The sequence below is a fragment of the Podarcis gaigeae genome, assembly GCF_964106915.1.
Source record: "Podarcis gaigeae genome assembly, chromosome: 2".
Lineage (NCBI taxonomy): Eukaryota > Metazoa > Chordata > Lepidosauria > Squamata > Lacertidae > Podarcis > Podarcis gaigeae.
The window spans coordinates 12189750-12204323 of record NC_139679.1 but is presented as its reverse complement, the minus strand read 5'-3'; the positions used below and the strand labels follow the sequence as shown (position 1 = coordinate 12204323).

At 47.9% G+C, this 14574-nt stretch overlaps 1 protein-coding gene across 3 annotated transcripts in view; it reads left to right on the top strand.

The window, feature by feature from the left end:
* The first annotated feature begins 11591 nt into the window (after positions 1 to 11591).
* ASIC1 (acid sensing ion channel subunit 1) overlaps positions 11592 to 14574 on the top strand; it is a 211106-nt gene continuing 208123 nt past the window's right edge. Inside the window, exons 1-2 of one of the 3 annotated variants that reach the window (XM_083728908.1) lie at positions 11592 to 12245; positions 12773 to 13145. In XM_083728908.1, coding sequence (XP_083585034.1) covers positions 12781 to 13145 — 365 coding nt within the window. In that variant the 5' untranslated portion in view covers positions 11592 to 12245; positions 12773 to 12780. Of the gene's footprint in view, positions 12246 to 12619; positions 13146 to 14574 lie in introns of those variants that run through there. The other 2 variants (XM_083728906.1, XM_083728907.1) reach the window with 2 other exon arrangements.

The following is a 14574-nucleotide window of genomic DNA, read 5'->3' as shown; positions in this document are numbered from 1 at the left end:
AACATCTGTCTGACAATAAATGTTGGAAATGTAGAGAGGCGGAAGGGACATTCTTTCATCTCTGGTGGACCTGCCCGAAAGTGAAGGCCTTCTGGGAAATGATCCATAATGAACTAAAAAAGGTACTGAGATTTACCTTACCTAAGAAACCAGAGGCCTTCCTTCTGGGCATGGTGGACCAGAGAGTGCTTAAGAAGGACAGAACTTTTTTTATGTACGCTACCACAGCAGCAAGGATCCTGATTGCAAAATATTGGAAGACACAAGATTTACCCACGCTGGAGGAATGGCAATCACAGTTGATGGACTATATGGAATTGGCTGAAATGACTGGCAGAATCCGAGACATGGGAGAAGAAACAATTGAGGAGGACTGGAAAAAGTTTAAGGACTATTTGAAAAAACACTATAAGCTGTATGAATATTTAAAAAAAATGCACCTTTTAGGAAACTCTAGCTTCAGCAAATGTAAGTTAATGAAATGAGAATTAAGACATAAGAATTTAGAGGTAAAATAATGAAACAACTTTATTGTGTTTAATACAAAGCATACAAGAATTGGGTTATAGTAAAATTGAAATCAGGGAACATGATAAAATGGAAGATACAATAAGTTTTGAAATAAGTTAACAAATTGCTGATGTCTTATATGACAGAGAATGCAGGGTTTGGAGGACGTGGGGAAGCCCTTTAGATTTGATGGAAAAAGAACATGGAAATTTGTTATTCTTCTATTCTATTTTCTTATAACTATCCTTTATTCTTTTTTCTGTATTTCTTAAAATCAATAAAAATATTATAAAAAAAAATAAACTATTTGACTATTTAGAACTGGCAAAATTGACACAGAAAATAAGAAATCAAAAAAGTACAAAATTTAATAATGAATGGGATAAATTTAAGTTATATATGGAAACAGAAATAAAAGGAAAATAAAAATGTTGATAAAAAACAAATATATATTTGAAAAATTCACAGTAGGTATGAGATAATGCTTACTATGTAAAAATTGCTTGAAAAATGAGACACTGCGGATAAAAAATATGATAACTTTATTCCGAAATCAAGATAAAGGGAAGTCGATGAGTGTTTGTCAATGTAAGTTGAGTTTCTATGTTTTTATGTATTACATGTTTCGGGGTTTTTTTCTTTTTTCCTTTTTTCTTAGCTGTGTAAGTATGTTTGTGATATGTATGATATGTATGTATGTTAAAAAGCAATAAAAAATATTTTAAAAAACAAAACAAAACTGGTTTCAAGTCCATCTCATGATATTGGTTTCATAATTTTTGACCTGGCAATATATTGCGAATCATGGTGTATGGGTGTGGGTGTGGGTGTGTGCACGCACTATGCAAAAATCACAATGTGGGGGAAACTGTGAAGCCAACCAATGCTTCTACATAGCTCCATCCTTATTTCAGACATTGTGATATATCAATATATCACAATGTTGAAAACCAGATATCACCCAGCCCTACTGTTTGCCTCTACATAGTTCCATCCTTATTTCCAGTGATATATCACAATGTTGAAAACCAGATATCGCCCAGCCCTAGTGCTTTTTCACCAAGCTGGCCAGCAAGTTTGACACGGGATTTGTTGGGGTCTGAAGTACCCATTTTCAGCTAGGATCACTTTACACTTCCTCTGTTATACAGCCATGTTTCAGCCAATCAAAACCTTTGGGAGGTGTGACAACCTGACAGTTCATCAGGCTTTTGACGCACCCAGGGCTTTCTTCCATTCAGCCGATCATCTGTAGTCTGAAGATGACAGAGGTGACTGCTCCGAGGATCTCTTTAGCACTGAGTGCTCTGGTTTCCCAATGCCTGCTCTGATCAGCTGTTTGGCGCTGACAGTTTCAATCAGCCGTTCAGGACCAAACAGCTCCTATCACTTGCCTTCCATTTAACAGTCCTGTTTTACAGTACCGTAACTGTTGATCAGCCCTGAAACAGCCCCACGAAATCAGGGTCCACATGCTTTGGGGGGGGGGGCAGTCAACAGCAACAGAGGTTCATGATTCTGCCAGCGATGATCTTTTCTGGCCCCCCGCCATCCATCTCTGTGTTGTCACTGTCTGCCACACTCACATAATTTTAGCCAAGTTTATGATGCTGCAGGAGGACCCAGCAACTGCAGTTTCTTGCAGCTTGTCTGCTTCCATCATTTTCTGCACTGCACTAAGGCTCCTAGGCACCCCTGCTTAGGCAATATGGATAATAAACTGGGATATTCCCCCACCCTCAAAAAAAGAAAGTAAGGGAAGCAAGAAAAGCAAGTGAATTTTAGTGGACAACTATTTTGGAGAGGGAGGGAGGGAGGGAAGGAGGGAGGGAGGGAGAGAATCTTTGAAAATTGCACAGAGAAGGAGCATCTTCTTGACTTATTCTTTCCATCCCTTGAAAGATTTGTTTTTAAAAAGGAAGTTCAAGTTCCAAAAGTCCAAAGTTCTAGTTCTTGTTTGTCTCTTTGTAGAACGAGACAGTTCAGCTCATGTTCAGTTCACAGTTCAAGTTCATTCAAACGATCCTCATAGCTCTTCCCCCCCCCCCCCGTTCAGAATGTTACAAACTGCTGTGCTGCAGTATAAAACATACCGTACTTTTTGCTCTATAAGACTCACTTTTCCCCTCCTAAAAAGTAAGGGGAAATGTGTGTGCGTCTTATGGAGCGAATGCAGGCTGCGCAGCTATCCCAGAAGCCAGAACAGCAAGAGGGATTGCTGCTTTCACTGCACAGCGACCCCTCTTGCTGTTCTGGCTTCTGAGATTCAGAATATTTTTTTTCTTGTTTTCCTCCTCCAAAAACTAGGTGCGTCTTGTGGTCTGGTGCGTCCTATAGAGCGAAAAATACGGTACTTAAGAAGACTAAGGAAACAGAGAGCAAAAAACATTATGGAATGAGAATTGGTTTGTTTATTTTTCCTAACGATTATGAACTTTAAGCTGAAAGCCCCAAAGAGTCTAATGAAGGAAAAAAGAAAAACATGTAGGAGAATGAACTTGCCAGATGAACTAGAATTTCCCCCAGCAATGATGGGAACTACTTTCTGGTGTAGTTCAGAGATTTTTGAATAAATTCAGTGAATTTCATTAAACTGAACTAGTTCATTCCAACCACTGATTGTGTTGGGTTTCAAAGTGCCTAAGAACAGCACTGAGAACATTATAATGGAGTTAATAGTGAGAGTTGATGGGCTTTCATTGCCTACACAACCCTCTCTTCTAACATTTCCCACGTCCTCCCTTATTATCCAAGTACCCAGGAATCTATAATGTCATCGTATTTTGTTTAAAAATCACCAAAGGGTGCAGATTAAGCATGCCCTGTCTGCACAATGTTCTCCAGATGCAATAACCAATTCTTCAGGTTATGAGTTTTCTAAATCTTTCATAAATCTGTTCTAAACACAACCAATACTTTACATTTAATCCTTGTCTACATAAATAATCATTTAGAGATTTCCACTGATTAGAATATTTGTGTGAGATTGTATGGGAAAAATACGGAATAACAGATACAATCTTGCTTAAAATGTGTATAGGAAGTGCAGTGCAAGTGATGGAAGTCAATCAATGAAATTTTATTATTATTTTCATATTGAGATATTTGTAGAATAAACTTGGAAGAAATTCTTCCAACTTTTCTTCTTCTTCTTCTTTTCTCTTTATTTTTTCTTCTTTTTTCTTTTCTTCTCTTTTGTTCCTTTTTTCATATATATATGCTTATTTGAAATATGTATGTATGTATGTATGCATGTATGCATGTATGTATTTGCAATATTTTGCAGCGATTATGTTAAATAAATTAAAAATTAAATAAAAAAATTCTTCAGGTTATGAAATATGCCATTTTTACACATAGAACGTATGTTGCTTCCTGGTTCCTGGGTGATTGTCCACGTAGCATGAAGGACCACCACCAGAAGTTAATGGAGATGTCAGTTGTGCAACCATGATATTTTTCTTTAAGGTGCTGCGACCGTGAAATTATGCAAGCCTCGTATCCATCCAACCTTAGATGTTTGTGAAGGGAGTGGTAATTAACCCACAGGAACATAGTTTATAGGGACGCAGGTGGCGCTGTGGGTTAAAGCCTCAGCGCCTAGGACTTGCCGATCGAAAGGTCGGCGGTTCGAATCCCTGCGACGGGGTGCGCTCCCGCTGCTCGGTCCCAGCGCCTGCCAACCTAGCAGTTCAAAAGCACCTCCGGGTGCAAGTAGATAAATAGGGACCGCTTACCAGCGGGAAGGTAAACGGCGTTTCCGTGTGCGGCTCTGGCTCGCCAGAGCAGCGATGTCACGCTGGCCACGTGACCCGGAAGTGTCTCCGGACAGCGCTGGCCCCCAGCCTCTTAAGTGAGATGGGCGCACAACCCCAGAGTCTGTCAAGACTGGCCCGTACGGGCAGGGGTACCTTTACCTTTACCTTTAACATAGTTTATACTGCTAGATCAATTAAGCTAATGTAGAGGAGAGCGCAAAATATGTACAGCAAAGAGGGCAGTACATAGATGTGCAACAGGACAAGACGTAATGAAAGCAATGCCCTAGAGACTACTATGCCTGCCTCCACGTGCAGGCTTAATTCCTGAACCAATGGGAGGCTGAATGATTCAACATCAAAAAACCTAAGATCATGGCCACTGGGCCCGTCACCTCCTGGCAAATAGAAGGGGAAGAAATGGAGGCAGTGAGAGATTTTACTTTCTTGGGCTCCATGATCAATGCAGATGGTGACAGCAGCCACGAAATTAAAAGACGCCTGCTTCTTGGGAGAAGGGCAATGACAGGCCTAGACAGCATCTTCAAAAGCAGAGACATCATCTTGCCGACAAAGGTCCATATAGCTAGGGCTATGGTTTTCCCAGTAGTGATGTATGGAAGTGAGAGCTGGACCATAAAGAAGGCTGATCACCGAAGAATTGATGCTTTTGAATTGATGGGCCTTAACTTGGATGCTCCTGGATATCTGTAGGACTTGTGCTTTGGTTTGGACTTTGGACGTGTGGATTGACCCTGGACTGGAGACTTGACATACCGACTTGGTAGCAGGTAGGCCAAGAGTTCAGGACACTGTGTGCTTTAAATGAATGATTTGTATACGCAGACTCACACAGCACCAAGAGGGGCGTGTAAAGGAAGGAGCTGGAATTTTCCATGTGATCTGAAGAAGCGCCGGTGAGAGTAAGGGATATAAGAGATCTGAGGAAGGGAGGAGAGAGGCTCTGTTATGTACTGAGTTGAATAGGATCCAAAATGCAGCAGTCTGATTGGTCCTAGAACAATAGGATTCAGAATGCAGCAGTCTGATTGGTCCTAGAACAATAGGATCCAGAATGCAGCAATCTGATTGCTCCACAGGAGCCACCCAATCCTGCTCCAGGTGGAAGTGAATCCGCAACCTGATTGGCCTACAGGAGAATTATGGAATTAGCCAATCACATGGGGCTCATTGTGTAAATAATAGATATAAAGCAGACATTCTGGGGGAACTCCCATTCCTCCTCACCACTATGAGCTCAATAAAGAGCATGAAATCCACTCTCGACTCCGAGTATATTTCAGGCTCCATGGGGCCAATGGGCATTTTCATAAAGCAGTGATACCCACAGCCTGATCAGACTACAATCCCCACAGCGGCCCACCCTGGGATTCTCAAACACGTTCACAAGAGAGCCATTAGAGCAAATCACTCTCCCCAGCTCCCAGTTCATTTCCTTGGCTCCATTGATTTCTGCAAGGAACAGAACAAAATTCATAAAAGGGAAAGTGTGCACAGTTGCCTCCCGAAATAGATTCATTTTAGCCCGCGCTCCCCAAGCTCACGCAGCAGCCATTTCCTCCAACATGCTCCCACCTCCCGGCAACTGCCTATTCAGTGGTTGCCAGGATATTGATGTATGTACTGCCGATGTCAGGGAAAAAAATAAACTCTGTCCGACATAAAGGAAGAAGACAGAGTCGTGTAGTGGTTAGCGTGTTGGACTAGGACCTGGGAAATGGGAATTCAAATCCCTGCTCAGCCATGAAACTCGCTGGGTAGCCTTGGACTGGTCACTGCCTCTCACCCTGTCCTACCTCACTGGGTTGTTGTGAGGATTAAATAGAGGTCAATGTGGGATATCAGTGAAATAAATCAATTAATAGCCGAGAGGGCTGGGGAGAACGGAGACTACAGTGGTACCTCGGGTTAAGTACTTAATTAGTTCCAGAGGTCCGTTCTAAACCTGAAACTGTTCTTAACCTGAAGCAACACTTTAGCTAATGGGCCTCCTGCTGCCACCGCAGTGCCGCCGCGAGATTTCTGTTCTCATCCTGAAGCAAAGTTCTTAACCCGAGGTACTATTTCTGGGTTAGCGGAGTCTGTAACCTGAAGCGTATGTAACCCGAGGTACCACTGTACAATGCTTCCTCTCTCTGGGTGGGTTCGGCTCCACCATTCAAATTGGAATGAGCAGGGCTTAATGGTTAAGATGGGATGTGGGTTGCCCCATGGGTTAAACCACAGAGCCTAAGACTTGCCAATCAGAAGGTTGCGGTTCAAATCCCCGCAACAGGGTGAGCTCCCGTTGAGCAGTTTGAAAGCACATCAAAGTGCAAGTAGATAAATAGGTACTGCTCTGGCGGGAAGATAAACAGTGTTTCCGTGCACTGCTCTGGTTTGCCAGAAGCGGCTTAGTCATGCTGGCCACATGACCCAGAAGCTGTACACCGGCTCCCTCGGCCAATAAAGCGAGATGAGCATCGCAACCCCAGAGTCGGTCACGACTGGACCTAAGGGTCAGGGGTCCCTTTACCCTTAATGGTAATGTGGGGGAGGAAGGGAAAGGAGAATGTTAGCCGCTTTGAGACTCCTTAAAGGGAGTGAAAGGCGGGATATCAAATCTTAAGATGGTAGGGGATAGCTAGGACTCCTGAGTCCTAGTCCCAGTTTTGAATCCCAGGAATATTTGCAAAATCCCTTCCCTATATCTGGGAATTGCAACCCCTCGTCTTCCTGAAACTGCACTCTCCAGCAGCAGCAGCAGCAGCAGCTGGAGCAGAAGGAGGACTAACCTTGGGACGACTCTGGCTGGTTCTGTCAAAACACATGGAGCCAGTCAGGATGCCTCTGACTGGGTCAGAGTAAGAAGATAGGCACAAACGGTTTGTGGCTTTTAAAGTTACAGCACAGAGACTGTGTGGCACAGCAAGCACAGATGTTCCCTTCACCATCCAGCCTGTACATATTTGTTGTATGTTTAACTGGGGCAGCTGCATTCACTGAGGGGAAGTGGCGTGTGGGGAGAGCAGGGATTCCCGGCGCCTGATTTTCACAGGAGTGCATGCAAAAAGAAAAGCTGCGCTTTTTGCATTCTCCACGATAATGTGCATCTTGGATCTGCACAGGAGTTAGAAACTGTGGACGCAGAAGTGTGCTGATAAAGTCATGCTTTGTGCTTTTACAGGTATAACCTGCGAAGCATAATATCCCATGTATGGGCTGGAAAATCAGATTCTCCACCCACCCCCTGCAAAAAGAAAAAAAGAAAAAGAAAGATTGACTGGAAATATCTGTATATCCCATCCTGAGTTTCTTTCCTAGACCCGGATCCTGCACTCTTCATTCTGATTCCCTCCTTCCTCCCAATCTGTTGATTCTATTGGACCGGGAAAAGACTTGCGGTGGTGGCTTGTTGCAATGAATGGCAGCTCTGGTTCAGTTCCAGGAAAGAATGTGAAGTTAATCAAGTGCTCTCAAGGGTCTAAGGCAGCGTTTGTCTTCCACTGAACTGCTGACCATGGCTGATTGGGTCCGTAGCACATGACACAGCCACCTGCTGACGCGGGGGAAGCTCTCCTTCCTCCAGCAGCAAATAGAGCCCAAACCAGACAGCAGCAAGATCACAGCAAAGAGGGCTTTTTGCTGCTAGATGAGAACTCACCAGGGACTGGCTGTTTGGTTTCGGCTTTTACTCCTGAGGGAGGTGAGCTTTTCAGTATCACAGGAAAGTGGTTGCTGAGCAAAGCTGAACCATCCTGCCAGCCTTTGAATTCCACAGCTGGATGAAACAGTGATGGGAAACCTGTGGCCCTTCAGAGCTTCATAGAATCATAGAACTGTAGAGTGGGAAGGGACCTCAATGGCCATCTCGTCCAATGCAGGAATCTCAACTAAAGCATCCATGGCAGATGGCCATCAAACCTCTGCATACAAACCTTCAGGGAAGGAGAGTCCACAACCACTTGTGGCAGCCTGTTCCACTGCTAAACAGCTCTTACTGTCAGAAAGCTCTTCCTGAAGTTTACTCACTATCTCTTTTCTTGTAACTTGAAGCCATTGGTCTAGGTACTACTCTCCAGAGCAGGAGAAAACTGGATTGCTCCATCTTCCAGGTGACAGCCCTTTAGATACTTGAAGATAGATTTGGCTATCATAGCTCCTCTCATTCTCCTCTTTTCCAAGCTAAACATACTCAACTCCCTCAACTATTCCTCATACGCCTTGGTTTCCAGGCCCTTTATCATCTTGGTCACCCTCCTCTGCACATGTTCTAGCTTGTCAATATTCTTCAAAAACTGAACTGGCCACAATACTTTGGGTGTCGTCTGACCTAGGCAGAAAAGAGCAGGGACACTATATTTCTGTTGATGCAGTCTAGAATAGCATTAGCTTTTTTTTAAGCTTATGGCCTACTAAGACCCCCAGATCCTTTTCACATATATTATTGGCAAGCCAGGTCTTCCCCATTTTATATCTGTGCAGCTGGTTCTTCCTGCTTAAACCTTACATTTGTTCCTACTGAAATTTATTTTGGTAGTTTGGGCCCAATTCTCCAATCTGTTAAAGTAATATGGAATCCTGATTCTGTCTTCTGCAGCATTGGCTACCCCTCCTAATCTAGCGTCATCTGCAGATTTGATGATCTTCCCCTCAATCCCTTCATCCAAGTCATTTTAAAGTTGTTGAACCAGGACAGACCCCTGCAGCACCCCACTTGTCACAATATCATGGGCGACTTTGTCGAAATCCTTATTTTGAAATCAAGATACACTATGTTCACAGCATTCCCCTCATCCACCAAACTTGTAACTCTACCAGAAAACCCATGCTGTGTCTTCGTGATCACAGCATCCTTTTCTAAGTGCTCACAGACTGGCTGTTTAATGATCTATTCTAGGACCTTTTGTGGTATTGACATCAAGCTGATCGTTTGGTGGATACCTGGGTCTTTTCTCTCTCCACCCCCCTTACTGAAGATGGGAGCAACATTTGCCTGCTTCCAATCTGCACAGTCCCCCAAAATTCTCAAAGATTACAGACAAAGGCTCTGGGATTACAAGTGCAAGCTCCTTTAGTATCCTTGCATGGCCAATAGTTAAGGATGGTGGTAACTGGAGTCCAGCAACATCTAGAGGACAACAAGATGACTACCTCTGGTCTAGTACAATAAGCACCTGCATCTGGGTGATGTTCCTGATCATGGCTTAATTTCTGGATTTTGTCCAAGGAGAATTCAGGGCAGTGTACATGCCATACATTTAAAACTCAATTAAAGCACACACCCCCACAAGGAATCCAGGGGATTGAAGCTACCCCTTCACAGTACTACAAATCCCAAAACCCTTCACAAGATACAGTTCCCAGGATTGGGGTGTGTGCGCGCTTTAAGACAAGAAGCTGCCATGTAATGATTCAGACATTTGTCCAGTCTAGTTGAGTAGTGCCGACAAAGGTCCGTATAGTTAAAGCTATGGTTTTCCCAGTAGTGATGTATGGAAGTGAGAGCTGGACCATAAATAAGGCTGATTGCCAAAGAATTGATGCTTTTGAATTATGGTGCTGGAGGAGACTCTTGAGAATCCCATGGACTGCAAGATCAAACCTATCCATTCTGAAGGAAATCAGCCCTGAGTGCTCACTGGAAGGACAGATGCTGAAGCTGAGGCTCCAATACTTTGGCCACCTCATGAGAAGAGAAGACTCCCTGGAAAAGACCCTGATGTTGGGAAAGATGGAGGGCACAAGGAGACGACAGAGGATGAGATGGTTGGATAGTGTTCTCGAAGCTACCAGAATGAGTTGACCAAACTGCGGGAGGCAGTGGAAGACAGGAGTGCCTGGCGTGCTCTGGTCCAGGGGGTCACGAAGAGTCGGACACGACTAAACGACTAAACAACAAAAGTTGAGTAGTGTCTACTCTGGCTGGCAGGAGCTCTCCATGATTCTAGACAAGGGTCACTCCCAGTCTGCTAGGAAATGTTGGGGATCCAACAAGGGACTCTACCCTGACCTAAGCCCTTACCTTCATTTTAATGGGCATTGAGCACTACAGCAAATACCATCCCTTCTTACTGAGGGTGGGAGGGAGAAGATGAAAAGAGCCACTTGTCCAAGCCCAGGGACCTTCTGGCCTATTACATATTTAGGTATACACCATAGGAGCCCCTCCTAGGGGCCGAGGCACCTCCCCCCCCCCCCAGTTGATGGGCATTGCCATTCAAATGGTGCCTGCGCACCAATTGGTGTGTGATCAATTATGAGGGTTGAGGCTTACCTGGGCCCCACCCCAAAATTTTATTCAAGTTGTCACCCCTGGGGTTTTTGTTTTTGGGATAAACCTGAAACCTTGGAGTGAGAACGTCAGAATGCAACACCCAGCCTGCTCTGTGCGTGTACATGGAGTATTGTATAGGCACACTATTCAAGATAAAGCAGCATGGTATAATATACTTAGTAGCAAGCCCTGCATCATGGGTGTAAATCGGACCTTTCCTGGGGATGCAGTGAACAGACATTTGGACCTGGCTAGCTCAGCTGGATGGGACGCGGGTGGCGCTGTGGGTTAAACCACTGAGCCTAGGACTTGCCGATCAGAAGGTTGGCGGTTCGAACCCTCACGATGGGGTGAGCTCCCGTTGCTTGGTCCCTGCTCCTGCCCACCTAGCAGTTCGAAAGCAAGTAGATAAATAGGTACCGCTCCTGCAGGAAGGTAAATAGTGTTTCCGTGCACTGCTCTGTTTCGCCAGAAGCGGCTTAGTCATGCTGGCCACATGACCTGGAAGCTGTACGCCAGCTCCCTCGGCCAGTAAAGCAAGATGAGCACCGCAACCCCGGAGTCGGCCACGACTGGACCTAATGGTCAGGGGTCCCTTTACCTTTACCTTAACTCAGCTGGATAGAGCATGGTGCTGATAACGCAAAGGTCGCAGGTTCGATCCCCGTATGGGACAGCTGCATATTCCTGTATTGCAGGGGGTTGGACTAGATGATCCTCGGGGTCACGCACCTACAATTCTATGTGCCCCAGGGTTGTGGGGCGGGGAAACACCATTTAACAATATGCCCGGCGTTGGGCGAACCGTCAGCTCGTGTGAGCTCCCGAAGCGCAATGAATGTTGGCGTGAATAGGTCTCTGAATGCTCTGCGTGCGGGAGGGAGGGAGGCCGACGACGAGGGACTTTGGCATCAGTTCAGAGAAAAAAGCAAAACGTGAATGGGAGGCCGCTGCGGGAGCGGGGAAGACTCTGATTTTCTCTCGCTCTCTCTAGCACACACATGTCCCCGGCCTCAGCTTGCAACAGCTCCTGCTGCCGGCGCGCACACCCTACGCCGCCCCCTGCAATCCCAGATTGGGCACCTCCAAGCGCGGCGAGCCGCTCTCCTCCTCCTCCTCCTCGCGCACAGGCGCGCGCACTCACACACTCGCACGACGCCCAAGCCTCGCCGCTGCTGCCGCCACCCGGCGATCTCTCGCAGGGGCTCCCGGCTCGGCCAGCCAGCCCTGCCAGCCCACTTGGGCCCTGACTCCCGTGGGGGACGCGGCGAATTCCTGCGGATCCTCCTCCTGCTGCCTCGGAGCCCGGCGCGATTCGCTCCCTCGGCCGCCCCGCCCCGAGGAGCAGCCGCCGCGCTCGCCACCAGGGGAGAGGATGCCTGGCTTTGGCACCGAGACACGCGCCGCCGCCGCCGCCGCTGCTTAGTCGCGCTCAGCTGCCTGCTTTCCGGCCCCGATCGCCTTTCTTTGATTCCAGCCAGGAAGGGAGAAGGAGGAGGATCTTCTCCGCCGCCACCACCACCTCCTCCTCCTCCCCGCCGCCGCCTGGTGCCGCCTGGGCTCGGGTACCCTTGGTGCTCTCGCCGTGCGCCTTTGCGCTTCGCAGCCTCTCCAAAAGCCCCGCACGGCCAGCCCAGCCGGCGAGCATTCCATCCCTCGGAGCGCGAGCTCCCGGCTGCCGACGCTGGCCCTGCTTCCAGGTTTGCATGCTCGGCGCGTAAAGCAGGACCGCGCGGGGTGGGGAGGGGAATTGGTGGGGTAGGAATGGGGGGGGGGATTCCCACACACCAGAGCCGTGGCTACGCTGGAGAGATGAGGGCGGAGTGGGGGGTTAGCCCTAGGTTTGTTCGCCCCTGGTGAAGCCTCCAGAGGGGCGCCCACAAATACGCAGGGAGGGAGGTGGTGGCCAAAGTGGATTATGGAGCCGGGGTGAAATAAAGCACACGCGCACACACACACACACACCCCGGGTTAAAGGGGCAGCCGGGAGAAGGGGTGCTCTCCGGGAACCGGGACGAGCCAGAGAGGAAGGGGAGGGCGCCTCGGCGTCGATCTCGTCTTCTCCCCCAGACGACGGCTTGGCTTGGGAGGCGGGGAAGGGGAGGTGGCGGGGTTCGCTCTCTTCCCGAGCAGGTGTGGAGGGATCTGAAGAGGGCAGGCGCTCACCCGGCGTCGCCGCTTTCCTCTCGTCTCTCCCCACAGATCCGCTTCTCCTTCCCTGCCCCAGGCCTGAGCATGATGGACCTGAAGGTGGACGAAGAGGAGGTGGAGAACGGGCAGCCGGTGAGCATCGAGGCGTTCGCCAGCAATTCCACGCTGCACGGCCTGTCGCACATCTTCTCGTACGAGCGCTTCTTCGCCAAGCGCGTCTTCTGGACCCTTTGCTTCCTGGGCTCCTTGGCCATGCTGGTCTTCGAGTGCAACGAGAGAATCCAGTACTACTTCCTCTACCCGCACGTCACCAAGCTGGACGAAGTGGCCACTTCCCACATGACCTTCCCGGCCGTCACCTTCTGCAACCTCAACGAGTTCCGCTTCAGCCGGGTGACCAAGAATGACCTGTACCACGCTGGTGAGCTGCTGGCCCTCCTCAATAGTCGGTAGGTCCCAGTGTGGCGGTTGGGCGATGGCGCAGGGCTCCGTGCCCGCTGAGCGGGGTACCCAAGCGCAAATCACTTCGGGTTGGCGTTCAACAGTTAGAGCACCTGCGGCCCTCGCACGGTGTGCACCCGGTGTGTGGGTGTGTTGGGGGACTTTGTGCACCAAAGTGTGTTCTATGGACACAGTTCCCGGACTGGTGCATAAATGGGGAGTTGCCTGTAATCGGAATTTGCTAGCTTGACACCTTTCAAGATGTGCATTTTTGTATGCCTGGCCACTTGCATAGGCTACACCGCAGGCCCAGAAATGGCCTGCATCAGGCTAGATCCAGTGGCATGCACTGGGCATGCCGCACATGTGGCTCCTTGCAAGTGCTGCACATGCGGGTGAAACACCCCTGGCAACGTGGCACCAGGCACCCCTTTTTTCAGTCGTGTTCCTTTAAGACTCTTCAAAACTGATTTATTCCCCTACTGTGGATACAGCTGTGAGCACTGCTTGCACTTCTGATTGCTTCCTTCCTTCAATGCAGCTTTTCACGCTTTTGTGTCTGAAGCCTCATCACACACACACACACACACACACACACACACTTCCTGGTACTTAACAGAGCTGGTCCCTATGGGAACAGGGTAACGTTTACGACCAATTGGACAGGCCCTGAAGAAGGCCCCACCCTGGCATTCTTACAGGCACGATCCCTTACAATTCTCTGCAGGTGTATTCAAGGAGATCCAGGGATAAGGCCATTAAAACTCACACCTGTGTGTGGCTTTTGCGAGAGGGCAAGAGACCCTTTGGGTTTTCTGGAAGGTTGGCTTGCACAGGAGTTATGCAGCCGGAGTTTCTTTGCCTTGTCTCTGTAGCAGAGCTGTGCTGCAGCCGCTCTCGGCTTGTTTTAGTGACTGCTCTTAAGTGCTCCGGAGCACGAACCCTAAGGAAGAACCCCATGTGCATTTCACCGCATCTCATCCAGGCACCTCTCTGCCCTCTGCTGGAGAGAATCGCAACTCCTTGGCAGCGCATCGTGGTCCAATTATATTCCCAACTGCCGAGGGAGGGAGGAAAGTCTTGTTGCTAAGTTTGCATGGGTTTCTAAGTCAGGATGGCCCAGAATTCAGCTTGCTCAAATGCTCTCACATCCCTCTGACTCAACAGGGATGTTGTAAATCCATTCTGTTTGGCAGAATCTTGTCCTACCTGGTGCCTGATTTTTTTGATTTGTTGTTGACCAGAATCTTGGGCTGTATAAAAAGGCAGTGTTGTGCAGAATGGTCCATTTTGAATGGGGCTTCCTTTTTTTTTTAAAAGCCTGCTCCTTATTTCAAAGGCCACTGTGCCATAACATCTGGGCAGATGGCCTCTTGTTTCAGAGCATAAGAAACATATGAAGATCCCAGCTGGATTGGACAAGAAGTCCTAGTCCAG